Genomic DNA, 16,239 nt, shown 5'->3' on the forward strand with positions numbered 1-16,239 from the left:
TGTCGGTTCGGACCAGAAGGGAGAGCTTTCATAGCCCTCATGCATCAGTGAGCCTTAGGCGCCCAAAACCCTGTCTCCAGTTTGTGGTTTATCCCTTTTTGGACCTCCAGTTGGTAGGTGCTCACCACTGCTGACCAGGAGCATCCCATGAGCCTTTCTGTTTCTGAGATACTCCGATCCAGTCATGTGGCCATAACGATTCGGCCCTTTGCCTCCAGTGTCTTTCAGGTCTTCACACCTGCCCATTTCTCCCACATCCAACAAATCATCTGTGAGAATCGACTGTTTGCTTACCTTCTAATATGTCCCAGACCTTCACATGCACTGCTGTTTTGAGATAATCGACGATATTTGCTTCTGTGATAATCATAATCATAATCTTTTGCTTCATCTGTGTATATTTGTGTACATGTACACACTCACTCTTTCCCCCTTTTCGCAGGCCTTTGGTGAAGAATGCCTTTGCTCACCGAGTAGCTACACTAGCAGGAGAGTAAAAATGTTAAGCATGGAAGAAAATAGTGGCACCAGTTGTCGGTGCAAGATCACAACACTAAAGACCATTACTACCGCCCCCACCCCTCTCACTCTCTCTCTCTCTCATATATATAGTGCCTAATACTCTTTCTTTGAGTTGGCCTTTATTTGCTCTTTGATGGTCATTTACTGATTTGAGAATAGCGTCTCTGACACGTGCAAAGCCACAGCACAGCAGAGGAGTAGTGAGGAGCAGTCTGTTAGAGAGTGAATATGCAGCTCCACTCCATTCAGTCTCAGGCTGCCTTACATAAGCCGCCACATCTCTGACAGCTGCCAGCTTTATTTAAACCTGCTTTAAACCCTGAGGCCCAAATTAACCACTCCAGCCCTCTACTCTCTCTCTCTCTCTCTCTCTCTCTCTCTTACTCTCTCACACACACACAAACACACACTGGATCATTTATTATCCTCACAGCTCAACATCCAGTTAGGTTGTTTTTATCCAGCTGTGGTGTCAGGACATGGGGGTCGTATACATATATATATATATATATATATATATATATATATATATATATATATATATATAAATATATGTGTGTGTGTGTAACATTATGATCACCTCCTTGTTTTTGTGCTCATTGTCCATTTTATCAGCACATTGTAGTTCTACAATTACAGACTGTAGTCCATCTGTTTCTCTGCATACTTTGTTAGCCCCCTTTTACCCTGTTCTTCAGTGGTCAGGACCCCCATGGACCCTCACAGAGCAGGTACTATTTGGGTGGTGGATCATTCTCAGCACTGCAGTAACACTGACACAGCTGCTCCACTTATTGTCCACTCTATTACCTTGTTGGTCCACCTTGTAGATGTAAAGTCAGAGACAGCAGCTCATGTGTGTCAGCATAGTTTGTGTTGGTCATCCTCTAGTCCTTCATCAGTGGTCACAGGACGCTGCCCACAGGACGCTGTTGGCTGGATATTTTTGGTTGATGGACTATTCTCAGTCCAGCAGTGACACTGAGGTGTTTAAAAACTCCAGCAGCACTGCTGTGTCTGATCCACTCAGACCAGCACAACACACACTAACACACCACCACCACATCAGTGTTACTGCAGTGCTGAGAATGACCCACCACCCAAATAGTACCTGCTCTGTGAGGGTCCATGAGCAAAAAGAGCAGTTTAATGTTAAAAGAATAATTTTGGGACACAGCTTAAGTCATTTAATGTGTCCCACATTTTATGAGCAACCCTGTTACCCAAACCTGTTCCCCCTCATAAAAACGGAACGTTCCGTTTATTATGTTGTATATAGGAATTTACAGCATCTTGTTGTTTTCTCCAGAATGTTTTCTATTTTCTCAGTTTACACACAGAACACTGATTTGGCTGCATGAGCAAAACTTAATAATTCAAGCCTGTTGCCAAAGTTATAGCATATATATTTATTTTTTAATTTGTATAAACTATATAATTATTAGTAGCTAGCATGCAACATGTGCACCCTGTCAAACTAACTGCTGCTGAATGCTGCTTGTTTTATGTAAATTAGCAGCCCTGTTTTAACAATTGTAAAAGAAAATGAAATGCAAATGGCTTGAAACACAGATTTCGATGAAAACATTTTGATTAAAACAATTTTTCGACTTTCCCTTGTGCTCCATGTTGCATACTTTATGTTTTTACTGCATTAATATCAGCTTAATGGGAAATATGATCTCTATGTTCAGCCCTGTTATTCAGTCATTTATGGTGAAAACAGCTCATATAGTCTGAATTGACAGCCTGAGGTGGAAGAATAACATTTTCTGAAGGTTAAGCATTTACGTTGATTAATACTTTGTAGATTTTTAAAGAAATTCAAGGCACATGCGTAACATAATAGAGCCTCGGAGGAGCGAATGAGCTAAAACTACAGCTAATATGTATTTTAACTGTTACTGGAACATGAGCTTAGCTTACTTGGCTGCGAAAGCCACTGCCTTCTTTGTCACACTGCAAAAAATAGTATCTTATCAGGTGAAATGATCTTAAGTCTAGTTAATATATCTAATATTTTATTAGCTTTAATAAAATAATAATAAGTGCACAACCATTTTGAGATGGTTTATAAGATTATCTAGCTTATTTCCAGAAATTACTTACCTGTTTTAGGTATTTTTATCAAATAAAATTATCTCACTATTCTGGCAGATCGTTTTTCTGGTTTCAAGCACATTTCCTAAAACAAGCCAAATGATCTGCCAGTATAGTGAGATACTTTTACATGATAAAATGACCTAAAATGACTAGAAAATGTCCAGAAATACGGAAAATTATTTTAAATTAAGCTTACAACAATCTCAGCAGGAGAAATATTGGATTTCTTGATTGTATTTGAGATAATTTTACTTGACAATAACATTTTTTGCAGTGCACATTCTTAACAATGCATCCTTGGCAATGCACCCATGTTAAAGCACTCATGTTTTATTGTAGCACAGAATAATATACATACTTACTTGCAGATATGAGCAAAACCTTCACCTTTTACAGTTCTGAGCATAAAGTTGGTGTTGCATTGAGTTGTTGTGTGTATATTTTCTCCATCTTTGGATGATGAAACACAGAATGAAATGAAAAGAAGCACCTGAATAGCGATTTCATTATTCAGAAACTGGCCTTTCAAATAGTTAACCGAGTACTCGAGCACCCGTGCACATCCCCTAGTCATGTAGAATAGGCCTGGATTTAGATGGTTAGTTTACAGTGGTGAGCGCTGCATGTCTGTCTGAGTAGTGAAGGACATTAGTAGAGCAGTGATGGATTTGATGGTGATAACGGCAGCGTGGCATCATATCTCCAGCTGGCCAAGGAAGGAACGAGTGCATAAGTGGCACTGCATCGGTAGGACACAGCTGGAGGCGAACTAATAACATAATTCATCACAAACGGCCAGAAATACTCATTATCAGAACACAAAGGGACTAGTGCCCACACAGCCTCACACAGTCTGACAAATGCAGCAGTTTAATTGAGTAACGGGGGATTTTGATGGTTTTGGTTGGTCATATTAGCACATAAATCAAAGTAAATTTGTTTGCTAACCCATTCATCTTTCTCCCACTCTCTCCTCCATTCATTCCTGCCGCATTGGACACAGCCCAACGATACAGATGTAAGTGAACGCTATTATTTCCCATCTGGAAAATAATGTCATCACAATAGCATTCAGCGTTGCTTGTTGACTCAGAAGCCAGCCTGACTCATAGCTGCTCAACAAGTATGTGTTGATAGAATCCATGAGACGGGTAATCTCATTAGATTACTGACACATACACTCGCAGCATATCAAACAAATGTAAAGCGTGTAAAGTATATAGCTGTAAACTCTGAGGTATAAGCCATCAGTGAATTCCTGGACTGAGTCTGTGTGAGAATGTGGAATTAGTGCTGGGTGATTCATCATGTAATATAGTATTCTGGTACTGATGTCATACAGCAGTATCGGTTGTATGTTTTAGCCATATTGACCTATGCTGCATTTTAGTTCAGTACACTTGTTGTTGTTGTTTTGGAGAAATTTTGTATCAAAATAGATTTTGATGTAAACCGATCAGGCATAACGTTCTGACCACCTCCTTGTTTCTACACTCATTGTCCATTTTATCAGCTCCACTCAGGACCCCCATGGACCCTCACAGAGCAGGTACTATTTGGGTAGTGCATCATTCTCAGCACTGATGTAGTGGTGGTGTGTTAGTGTGTGTTGTGCTAGTGCGAGTGGATCAGACACAGCAGTGCTGCTGGAGTTTTAAACACCTCAGTGTCGCTGCTGGACTGAGAATAGTCCACCAACCAAAAATATCCAGCCAACAGCGTCCTGTGGGCAGCGTCCTGTGACCACTGATGAAGGACTAGAGGATGACCAACACAAACTGTGCAGCAGCAGATGAGCTATCGTCTCTGACTTTACATCTACAAGGTGGACCAACAAGGTAGGAGTGTCTAATAGAGTGGACAGTGAGTGGACACAGTGTTTAAAAACTCCAGCAGCACTGCTGTGTCTGATCCACTCGCACCAGCACAACACACTAACGCACCACCACCACCATGTCAGTGTTACTGCAGTGCTGAGAATGATCCACCACCCAGATAGTACCTGCTCTGTGAGGGTCCATGGGGGTCCTGACCACTGAAGAACAGGGTAAAAGGGGGCTAACAAAGTATCAGAGAAACAGATGGACTACAGTCTGTAACTGTAGAACTACAAAGTGCACCTATATAGTAAGTGGAGCTGATAAAATGGACAATGAGCGTAGAAACAAGGAGGTGGTCAGAATGTTATGACTAATCGGTTTATTCTTGTCCATGTTTCTTAGAAATGCACAGGTTGTTATATGTTCTAAACCTTCTCTCTCTCTTTCTCTCTCACACACCTCATTCAGTGTGCAGGAGTAGATGGCCTGTGTCCACTGAGCTGTACTAACAATATGGTAAGAGCTGCTCCTTTAACTCTACTGTATATAGTTTTAATACCAAGGTAAGTTGTGTAAAAGCATCTATAAAGACTCAGCCTGTGTTACTACAAGATAAGAAAAAAATCAGTAAGTGTAGTTTGCTGTAGTCTCCAAATGAGTGAACAAAGTGCACAGTTATCAAACCTTCATTCAATAAATGTCAAACCATCTAACAAATGCTAAGGAGAGAGGAGCTGGTTAGCATTAACTTATTTGGGGACAGTGTGTTTGGTATAGTGCAGTGAGTAACACCTCTGCCTGGCGCACTGTAGACCAGGGTTTGATCGCCCACCTGGGCAAGCACCCTTTGCTATACCATTGAGAGTCCTTGGGCAAGACTCCTAACAGTTAGTGCGTTTACAAGCACTTAATAATCTGATAACTGCAGAAAACCAGATTTTGTCAGTAATCCAATCAATGCGTTTACATGCACTTGGGTAATCAGATAATGGGAAAACTCCGGGCCTATGTGAGTCAGACAGTAATCGGATTTTTGCTTTGCAACCAGCCAATAATCTCACAAAAGAAGATGAGACGTAAATAAAATATTTTAATTCTTAATTTCATCAAGCATGTATTTGGTTTCAGCGTTGCTCCAAAAGTGTTCTGCTGCATTTCACTGTGACGCTGCTTGGTAAGAGTTTACATGCACTGAGTAATCTGATTACTGGGCTAAAATCCAGCTCTCCTTATCGGATTTCCTAATCGGATTTCTAGACCTTACTCCAGTCTAAGAAAATGGAGTGTGCTGTTTATGTGACCATTTGAATAATCAGTAATTAAATACAAAAATCCTATTCTGATCGGATTATTGAGTGCATGTAAACATACTGCTTTGGCCTTCCTTTGTAAAAATGATCAAATTGTAAGCCAATCTGAATAGGAGCGTCTGCCAAAATGTAAATGTAAACTCAGCTAGGATGATAACAGCTCTGCTCACCACAGAACATATTCTATTCCAGCTGGAACTTTTTTTGCAAACATTACATCAGAGTCTCTCCAAAAGCAGCTCAAACGGGGCAATGAACATCCAAGTTATGTGTGGATGAGCTCAAAGTTTCAGTCGCTGAATGACGTGATAAATCTCTCTGTGCTCCTTTCACTTTTCCAAAAATGGCCCAGTGTCGTTGTTTTGTCGTACTATGAGGAGTGAAGGAGATCTTACTTGCACTTGAAGACATTCGGCCTGTTTTGTGCTTCGTCTCGTGTGGAACTGCATCTCTTAAAAGCAGCAACGTTTCAGCTCCTGAATGAGGCGGAGAAACTCTCCCTTCTCCTTTCACTTTTCCAAAAGCAGTATAATAGTATAATAGTTCACCTGTTTCATGACAAACAAAGGATATCTTTTTGACAGGTGTCTGGATGTTTGTTTTTTCTTATTTGCAAGGAGAGCAACACAGCACAATTCTAAAAAATTGCATCACGTCCCAAAAACGTCTAAATATTTCACATTTTAATGTTGTTTATTCATGACATGTTCAGTGTTACGGCGTTTAGAGTGAAATCAAATACGTTCTGCGGTTAGTGGAAGTCTAAGCTGTCCCTGAGCCGCTATCATGCTTAGTTTTTCTGAGGTTTTTCCTGCCTCTGATTTTTCCCCTCTTTCTATCAGCGCCATCTATTGGTGAGCTCCCACACCCCCAGTCAGTGACCCTCTAAAACAGTGGTGTCCAGTCTCATCCGCAAAGGGCCGTGTGACTGCAGATGTGCTTGTTTAATCAGTTGTTCTCCGTCTTCAGCAACTGATCATTTGAGCTCCTGCTGTGTTGGAATGATAACCTGCAACCACACTGGCCATTTGTAGATAAGATTGGACACTCCTGCTTTAAAATCTATAACGGTTAAATGAGTTTATTTAGTGATTCAGATGTGGATTAGAAATTTGACATTTCATATCTTTGAAATATTGTTTTATATATATTTTTAAATACCACCATCATTGTTAGATACAGCAGTATAACTTATCCTTATACAGCACAACCATAACTGTAAACCTCTGTGAAAAATGTTCTACCAAGTTGTTCATAAAGACACAATGAAGATAAACAGGAGATAACAGGATTCTCTCTCTCTCTCTGTCTCTCTCTTGCTCTCTCTCCCTTATTAGGACCTCAACTGTTACGTCATTGACAGCAACGGCTTCATCGTCATCTCCAAAGAAAGGAATGAGGTGTGTGGCCTTGCACCATCTCAGAAATGTGTGCATGTGTGAGTGCTGTAAGGTAATACAGGAGCATGTGTGAGTGGAGGTGTTGAGACTGCGGGCTGTAGAGAAGTTGCAGCCTGCTCACTGCAAATGTACAGTAATGCAAAATCATCTGCACTCGTCAGTCGAAGTCACCATACAGGGAGGCTGTTTTATGTTAAAGGTGCTGAAATTATAAGCCGTGTATAAGTGACATGACCAATGACATCATGTAAAATGATTTGCTTTTTTTCCATTTGATTTTTATTTATTTATTTTTTTTGTTGACCAGGGTATGTTTTGGTTGTTCCATCTGAATTTACATGACCAAATCGTAAGGCAAATTATTCAGTAACTGCATGAAATAGATGTATTTTTTTATTTTATTTAGTTTTTTGTAAAAACTCCCCTCAAATTAACAGAACATATGTTTTATGATCATACATACATTTCTATATGCTTACTTAATTTACTGCTGAAAGCCAAAAATCTTAGACGCTCTTTGTATTATTTTATAAAAATAACGTTTACAGAGCAGATCACTGAAGAGACGCCATCTGTTTATAGTTTATAGCCCAGATTTGTGAAAAATGGGTCGACTTTCAGTAGAAAAAAAATTGTGAGTTCAGCTTCTTTTATTATAAGGGTTTAAAATGACATCACCCATCTGTTTGACTGGAAAGAAGACAGTTACAGCTCCCATACGACCCCCACCTTTAGAATGTAGCTTATGAAATATGAAGGTAAAGAAGAATATTGGGAAGTATTAGGGAAAAAACAGTTGGTCAAATGCAAACGGTTATCGTTAACCTGCTTCATTCACAAAATGATGTCTGTCTTTGGTATTGGCGCTGGGGCTGTTGCAAACTGGTTCTCCCAGTTGGTCTTTTATAGCATAACTATGCCCGAGAGACCTCTGAAAACTGTACAAAATGCCATGGAGTATTTGCAAATCTGAAAACTCACTCACGGATTTGCTGTAAAGAGTGACTGTTACTCCTTCCTCAAACTGAAGACAGAAGAGGAGATGAGTATCAGAGAGGAGATAAGTATCTCGGTTAATGTGAGGAAGAGCGCAGAACCACACTAGAACAGAGACTCTACAGCGTCAGCGCCACTATGGTGAGTGAGTTAGCAGCCAGTCAGCACTGGAGTAGCCAGACAACATGGGACCCCACAAATACCAGGGGGTATTTCTCACACTGCTAACAGGCGTATAAAATCAAGCATCAGCCGTGCGGTCTCCATAGACAAACACTGGCAGTGGAATGGGCACAGATTCCCTCAGACACACTCCAGCATCTTGTGGAAAGCCTTCCCAGCAGAGTGGAGGCTGTTATAATTGCAGACGGGGGGACAACTCTATATCAATGCCCACGGTTTTGAAATGGGATTTCCAACAAGCATATAGGTGTGATGGTCAGGTGTCCACGTACTTTTGCCATACTGGTCGGATGGTGGTCTAGCTGCATCACAATGTCTAGTAAATATTTCATCCCAACTGGAGCAGCAGTGGTTGTACTTTAACAGGAAATAGGTTGCAAACTCTGAAAAGCATCAGTAAAACAGTCCTTGCTGAGGGTTTTTTGCTTAAAGCATGCTTTAGAAATGCATTAATGCATTTGTGCTGCTCTGCGTGACTGCCGCAGTGTTTGTGGGTGATAAGACAGAAGAGAGGGCAAAGAAAGAGCAAGACAGAAAGTAGAAAGGAGAAGAAGTAGAAGAGCAGGGGAAAGAAGACTGATGAGAGAAAGGAGGGGCGAGAGAGGAAGCGCAGGATAACGGAGAGAGAGTGAGTTAGAGTAGTGTGTCATGGCGCGGTGCAGTATGAAGGGAGGGAATGCTGGGTGAGCTGAATAATTTACTCACTTGTGTGTGCTGCTGTGCAGCTTCTGTGAGCAGCGACAGCTCGACTGAAACCAGCCATTTCAACTTTTCCATTTCGTCAAAAAAGTGCAGGCAACTTTGCCGCTGCTAAAGCATTCAAACTGCAGTAGTCATACAGCTGTAAGCTAACTGGGCCGCGGTTCCCTCAGGTCAGCCCAGCAGGGGGAAACGTTGTAGCGTCAAACTAATAAAGCTAAATTAATCTCCATGTTAGATTACTAAAGGATTTGTGTGCTCTTTTTTTGCAGGTTGGCAGATTTTTTGGCGAAATTGATGGGTCGGTGATGTCTCAGCTGCTGCGAATGGGCATGTTTAAAAGGTATGGCAGTATATCCTCACCAGCTACTGTAACCCCTTATTACACACTTCTATAACATAAGAATAGCACAACCAGGTAGCCCTGAAGTGCCTGTAGTTACTGAATAATAAGCTTTAGTATGTAAACAGCCTGGGATTTTCAGGGGTTAACAGAAACCCCAATCTTGTATGTCCGGCCACTTTATTAGAAACGGCAACCTTGTATGTAAGTGTAATATGTCTGGCCAGTTTAATAGAAACCCCTACATCAGATGTCTGATATATGTCTGGCTACTTTATTAGAAACCCCAACCTTGTATCTCTGGCCACTTTATTAGAAACACTAACCTATTATGTCTGTGTCGTATGTTTGGCCACTTGTAAGTCTGGCCACTTTAAGAGAAACCCCAGCCTTGTCTGTGTTGTATGTCTGGCCAGTTTAATTGAAACCCTTATATCAGATGTCTGATATTTGACTGGCCACTTTATCAGAATCACCAACCTTGTATGTCTGGCCTGTGTATTAGAAACACCAGCCTTTTAAATTTGTGTTGTATGTCTGGCCGCTTTAAGAGAAACCCCAGCCTTGTATGTTTGTGTTGTATGTCTGGCCACTTTATTAGAAACTTCAACCTTGTATGTCTGGCCACTTTATTAGAAACTTCAACCTTGTATGTCTGGCCAGTTTATTAGAAACATCCACCTTGGGTGTCTGTGTTGTATCTCTGGCCACTTTAATAAAAACCCCAGCCTTCTATGCTTGTGTTGTATGTCTGGCCACTTTATTAGAAACAGCAACCTTGTATGTCTGTATTATCTGTCTGGCTGCTTTATTAGAAACATTCACCTTGTGTGTCTGTGTTGTATGTCTGGCCACTTTAATAGAAACCCCAGCCTTGTATGCCCATGTTGTATGTCTGGCCACTTTATTAGAAACCCCAACCTTATATGTCTGGCTGCTTTATTAGAAACAGCAAGCTTGTATGTCCGTGTTGTACATCTGTCCTTTTTATTAGAAACACCCAACTTTCTGGTGTCCAGTTTTGCTGTGTTTGCATGTAGGCATTGGGAAAAAAAAAATTAAATGCCTCACAGCAGTACATGACCGACAATGGCATGCAAACATGAAATTGTTGCCATGGTGACAGTGGCGGCACAATTTTACAATGCATCTCCATTGAAAACAATGGAATGTCTGGCTTGCTGTCAACCCTTTACTGTCAGCGTGTAAAAGCGGCATTAGAGGCTGCTGCTGTGCAGACGTTGTGCCAGACATCCTCTAGTCCTTCATCAATTATCACTTTCTGGCCACAGAGCCACTCTAGACTGGACATTTTTGGTGGTGGTCCACTCTCAACCTAGCAGTAACACGGACGTGTGTAAAAACTCCATCAACACTGCTGATCACCACACAAACTACCATGTTAGTGTCTTTGGTATGCTGAGAATGGAGCACCACCCATGTAATACCTGGACAACAGCAGCCCTGTGTTCAGAAACTAACCAAGGATGAGTGGAATAGAGGGGTTGTCAACAGGTGGGTTACAGTCTGTAACTGTACACCTGTATAGTAAACCTATAAGGTACTGTGTCCGGTCACAGACCTTCAGCTGAACTGGTGAATGATCCGTATGTGTTTGTTTCCACAGGATTTCTCTGTATGATTATCAGGCCATGTGTAAAGTGAATCCACATTCGGCCAGCAGCGCTCGTCCACTTCTCAGCGTATGTATCTAATCCACTCACAGCACTGAGACTCAGCAAATACATTAGACTCACCAAAGTTCAGCTTTTTATGCACTTCACCTTCTGATTTAAAGCACTTTTTTCTATTAGAGCTGCATGATAAATTGTATTTTTGTGACATTATTGCGATAAACATCACAGGCTGCATTGACAGAGCAGATTGGAGCGAGCTTTGTAGTTGATTCCCTGCACTGAGCTTAAGCCCCTAACCGTTTGGCTAAATATCCGATTACAAGACACATTCACAGCTACATAAACTGCTTTATTCTGAACTCCTGGCCTGTAAAAATGCTTAAAACGTGACGACTGTTCTCACTCTCAGTGTGTAAAATGCATAGACATCAGTGGCGTACCTGACATACATGGCCACTCTCACAACAAATCTGCATCATCATAAGGAGCTTTTGAAAGAATTTGATATAAACATTTTCTTTATTGAAAAATATACATATTAATTTGCATTTGTAGCCTCACAGCATACACAAAAAATAAGAAGCTGTTCAGGGAATTCTGACTGTTTTCAGACTGAAGCACTTCATGGAGCTCACTCACATCTCACAAGCTACAAATTCTCCATAAGGGGGCGCTGTTAGAAGTAAATTCGCTTTTGAAGTTTTATAATTGCAGCACTTCACATCAGTGACACTGCATGCCCTTGTTGAGCCTTACTGTACGTTCACACTAGCGTCAAGCGTCCGGTCATTTCATGTGTGAGTACGCGATTTGTAGCCGCAATTTAGTGGCAAGCGACCTGGCAGAAGAGTGACAAACGACGAGTGGAAATTTTCTTCGTATATTTTTTTGGGGGGTTTAATTTAGTTTATTTCCAATTCCACCTACTAGTTAGGACTCCCCCAATCACAAGATACCACCAGAGCTAGGAGGGTGAAGGCTAACACAGGCTTCCTCCGAGTCCTGTGAAGCACCATCACATCTTTTCAGACTGCCGCTAATGCAACGTCATTGGACAGCCGAATGCGCTGTGGGAGCCACCACAGATGCCTGCATTCCCTAGCATCGCTCTGGGTGATGGGGGAGACGAGGGGGCCATCCTCCCCACCCAGCAAGGACAACTGTGCTCTCTTGAACTCCCTGCCGGCCACAAATGGCTGTGGCATCATCAGGGATCGAGCTTGCGATCTCCTAAAGATAGGATTAAACATGCAGTGATGTGACTATTTAAGTGGTTAGCTCAAACAAATCTGTATACTGGCATTTTGTTCCCGTTCTCAATAGTATCATGCAAAAAATGGAAGGAAAATGTATAAACTTGTAAAATCATAACAGTTCATCTAACTTATAACAGTTCACATTTTAAACAAACAGCTCAACAGTGTACACACCCAGCCATGAGAACCAGAGCAGCCTCGAACACACCCACGAGAGACAAAGTTGAGGCAATATCAGCGGCTTGTTGCCTCCTAATGTGAATGTACTGTTAGGCTGCGTTCAGACAGCGAAGCATATTCTGCCCAAAATGCCAGATTCACTGTGCTTATTTTCAGTAATTTTCAAGTTGAAAAATGTTCAGCTTAAACCAATAAGCTCTGCTCCTGGTGTCGCTTTTTATGAGGTAACCAATCAAAAAAGAGGGCGGGTACAGCTGAACACGAGGGGAGTGAACGCGGGGATGTACAGCAGGACAGTTTTGCTCACATTCATGATTTAAGAATATTCAGTTTGGAGATAAGTATTAATTCTCTGGTATATGTACCATCCTCTACATTGCTATCACTGAGGTTTGCTAAAGGACTTTGAGAAACAGACCATGAGTTCCACTCACCACTGTAGCCTGGTGAGTTGTTTACTTTAGTGCCCCTTTTCTCACTAGTTGTTGGTGTTCAAGACAAATGCAAATGTTGCTGATGGTCACATGGGCCGAGTAGAAAAAATGAAACCTCCTGGATTTTTCTCCCTGTCTTTCTCCTCCAGACAGAAGTGCTAGTTTCATTAGTCTGTTTAGAGCGATGCATGACATGGTGTTGAACTTCCCACCCATAAAGATCTTCTCCACTCCTTCTCCGCTTTGCAAAACTTGTCACAGGCGGATTCTTTGCAGATTTTTTTGCGGAAAATGCTCCAAAGTCTGAATTAATGTCTTTCAAACGAGCTCAAATGCTTGGAGTTCTGATGTAAGCAGCTTTTAGTATTTCATCACTTTTATTTTTCACAGTTTTCCAACAATTTTATCAGTTATCGCATTTTATGTTCATATCATGCAGCCCTAACCTCTACAGTTACTTGCATTTTGCAAGTAGGTTCAGTAGTACAAAGTAAAATTGAGAAGCACACACAGGAGAGTATTTAAAATATTTTATTATTCAAAAATAAACTGACTGATAACTTTATAAGATGTTCAGTGCAGGCTTACGTTTGAGAACTGACAGAATGTGGCTGTTGATCATTTTAAAGTGAACAGAAAACAGATTTTATTGACATTAATTAATGCAGAGAAATGGTTGAGCCTTGTTTTCATGCCTAATAAGCGATGGAAGTTGAGCTAATGCTAAAGCTAACACTGGAGCTAGTCAGAGCAACGTTAGATGCAGAGAACTCGTCTTTTACACAAGATCTTTCAGCAAACTTTAATGAAACACTGTACGGTCCTGTTTAATCTGACGGATGTAGCAACATAACTATCAGCAGCTCAGCTAAGAAAAGATAAGTAATAAGCTAACCAGTCTGAACAATGTGTATCATTAGACATCATAGTAGATTCAGAGTTTAATCCATAACTTTTTCAGCTTAAGGACTGAAATACAAACTGAACAAGACCAGGAAAGTGTGAATCAGGCAAACTTCAGCAGCACTGCTGTGTCTGATCCACTCACACCAGCACAACACACACTAATACACCACCACCACGTCAGTGTTACTGCAGTGCTGAGAATGATCCACCACCCAAATAGTACCTGCTCTGTGAGGGTCCATGGGGGTCCTGACCACTGAAGAACAGGGTAAAAGGGGGCTAACAAAGTATCAGAGAAGCAGATGGACTACAGTCTGTAACTGTAGAACTACAAAGTGCACCTATATAGTAAGTGGAGCTGATAAAATGGACGATGAGCGTAGAAACAAGGAGGTGGTCATAATGTTATGCCTGATCAGTGTATATAATAATTCTGACTAATTTGCTGCCACCAACATTCTCACTGCAGGTTTGTTCAGACGAGTTCTGTCAAAGTTTTTCATTCGCTCGTCAGGAAGGAACGTTACAGACGGTTGTGATTGGCTAATGGGCATTTCATCTGTAATTTTTCAATTGATCAATTAAGGACATCAATAGCAGAAATCTTTAGTTTTGAAAATGAATGAGTGAAAAAGTTGGACACCTTTTATCCACCCAAATTTATCCAGGTCCAAATTAAATATCAGTGCGGCAGGAATGGTTTCCATCTTATTCACATTCTTTTATCCCATGTTCTTTTTTCTCTCAGCCGTTTTACAATGTGATGGCAGCCCTGAAGTGGTTCATATCCAACGTCCTGTTGTGAGTGGATGCTGCTTTCACTTCAGTAATTATGAAAGATAAATGACGATCAGTTTACACATGGAAACTATTTTCTTGTTTCTTCCTGAGACAGATTTCTACTGGACTTTAACATCTATGGACTGTGGCAGTCGGATCATTTTGTTGACGGTGAGTGCAGAGAAACCGAAAGCTGGATATTAAGAGTATTGCTGTATTATCCTGCTGTCGCTGTCCAAAGAAAACCCTCTATCATTGGAACCACAATTGTTCAGCACAATAAATAGAAGCATGTAGATTTTTTTTGACTACAAGATCTAATTATAAAACAACCAGAATTCACAATGCTTGCCTCACTTTATGTACAGTACTGTGCAAAAGAAAACATTTGATTTTAAAAGCCATTTTTGGGCAGTAAGTGTTTATTTGCTCTGAAAAACACTGAAATTAGAAAGAAAACAAACAATATTACTACAGTAAGTAGTTATTTTATGTGCATTTACGGCATTTGGCAGACACTCTCATCCAGAGCGACTTACAATTTGATCATTTTACACAGGTAGGTGAAGGTAGTGTTAGGACTCTTATTGGTATAGTGTGGACTTGTGGGACTTGAACCCCAGTCTACAGCATAGAAGGCAGAAGTGTTACCCACTACACCATACCAACCAACCGTGTGTGTATGTGAATAATATTACTACAGTAAGTAGTTATTTTATGTATGTGAATCTGTTTGTTTGACAATTTCCTGCTCTCTCATTGAGGAAGCCCAGTATTGTTTGTAGTTATCATCAAATACCCACTTTCAGTACTTTCTTATGGTAAATCAGGTGCTGCTATTGGAATTTAACAAATAAATGTAACAGCTGGAGGCGTCCAGGAAAAATGTGGGGTCAAACTTTGAGCGAACTAGCTCACAAGATATCAGTTATCTTTTTGAGAACTTGTTACTTTCTGCTGCATTTATGTTTATTTGTATGATGATATGTGATTAAAAGTGCATGCACGCCAAGATAAATCATTTTAAACACTGCAAAACATGATATCTTAGCAAATGAAAACATTTTAAATTTAGTCGATATATCTTATATTTCTCATTATGCGATTATTGTAAGAATATTGTGAGATTATTTCACTTATTTATAGACATGTTTACTTGTTTTGTGTAATTGTATCTCATGAAAGTGTCTTATTCCATTCGCAGATCATTTTACTTGTTTTAAGCATCATTTATTGAAATAAGCAAAACTATCTTCATTATTTCTCAAAACAAGTAAAATTAACTCCCCCTGGAATGAAACTTTCACTAAATAAAATGACGTAAAACAAGCAAAAAATATCTGGAAATAAGTTCATTAATTTTACACTGTTCTTATAACAATCTCAAAATGAAAAATATTTTATATATTGCCTACATTTAAGATGTTTTCACTTGCTAAGACGTCACTTTTTGCCGTGAATAATGTGCTCAGATGCTTAAGCATCGCACAGCCTGACGAGAGCTGCTCTACTAGAAAGCGGCGCAGAAATCGATACCATGAAGTTTAATAGACAAAGAAGAAATTTAATAGAATAAAACTTTTAATTTGGCATTAGTTCACTACCCTATTTTAGCATTTGTCTGTTTATCTAAAAGACTGACAACCCTCCTCTGTGTACATTTCAACCCC

At 40.4% G+C, this 16,239-nt stretch overlaps 1 protein-coding gene across 1 annotated transcript in view; it reads left to right on the forward strand.

Moving 5' to 3' along the window:
* The window catches only part of cacna2d4a (calcium channel, voltage-dependent, alpha 2/delta subunit 4a), a 191,438-nt gene that overhangs the window by 159,124 nt on the left and 16,075 nt on the right, over positions 1 to 16,239 (forward strand). The window contains exons 29-35 of the mRNA XM_036577757.1: positions 3,629 to 3,643; positions 4,914 to 4,961; positions 7,093 to 7,155; positions 9,306 to 9,376; positions 11,004 to 11,079; positions 14,538 to 14,590; positions 14,685 to 14,740. Of these exons, the coding sequence (XP_036433650.1) occupies positions 3,629 to 3,643; positions 4,914 to 4,961; positions 7,093 to 7,155; positions 9,306 to 9,376; positions 11,004 to 11,079; positions 14,538 to 14,590; positions 14,685 to 14,740 (382 nt within the window). The remainder of the gene's footprint in view (positions 1 to 3,628; positions 3,644 to 4,913; positions 4,962 to 7,092; positions 7,156 to 9,305; positions 9,377 to 11,003; positions 11,080 to 14,537; positions 14,591 to 14,684; positions 14,741 to 16,239) is intronic.

Source organism: Colossoma macropomum, unplaced genomic scaffold (genome assembly GCF_904425465.1).
Source record: "Colossoma macropomum unplaced genomic scaffold, Colossoma_macropomum, whole genome shotgun sequence".
NCBI classification, from domain to species: Eukaryota; Metazoa; Chordata; class Actinopteri; order Characiformes; family Serrasalmidae; genus Colossoma; species Colossoma macropomum.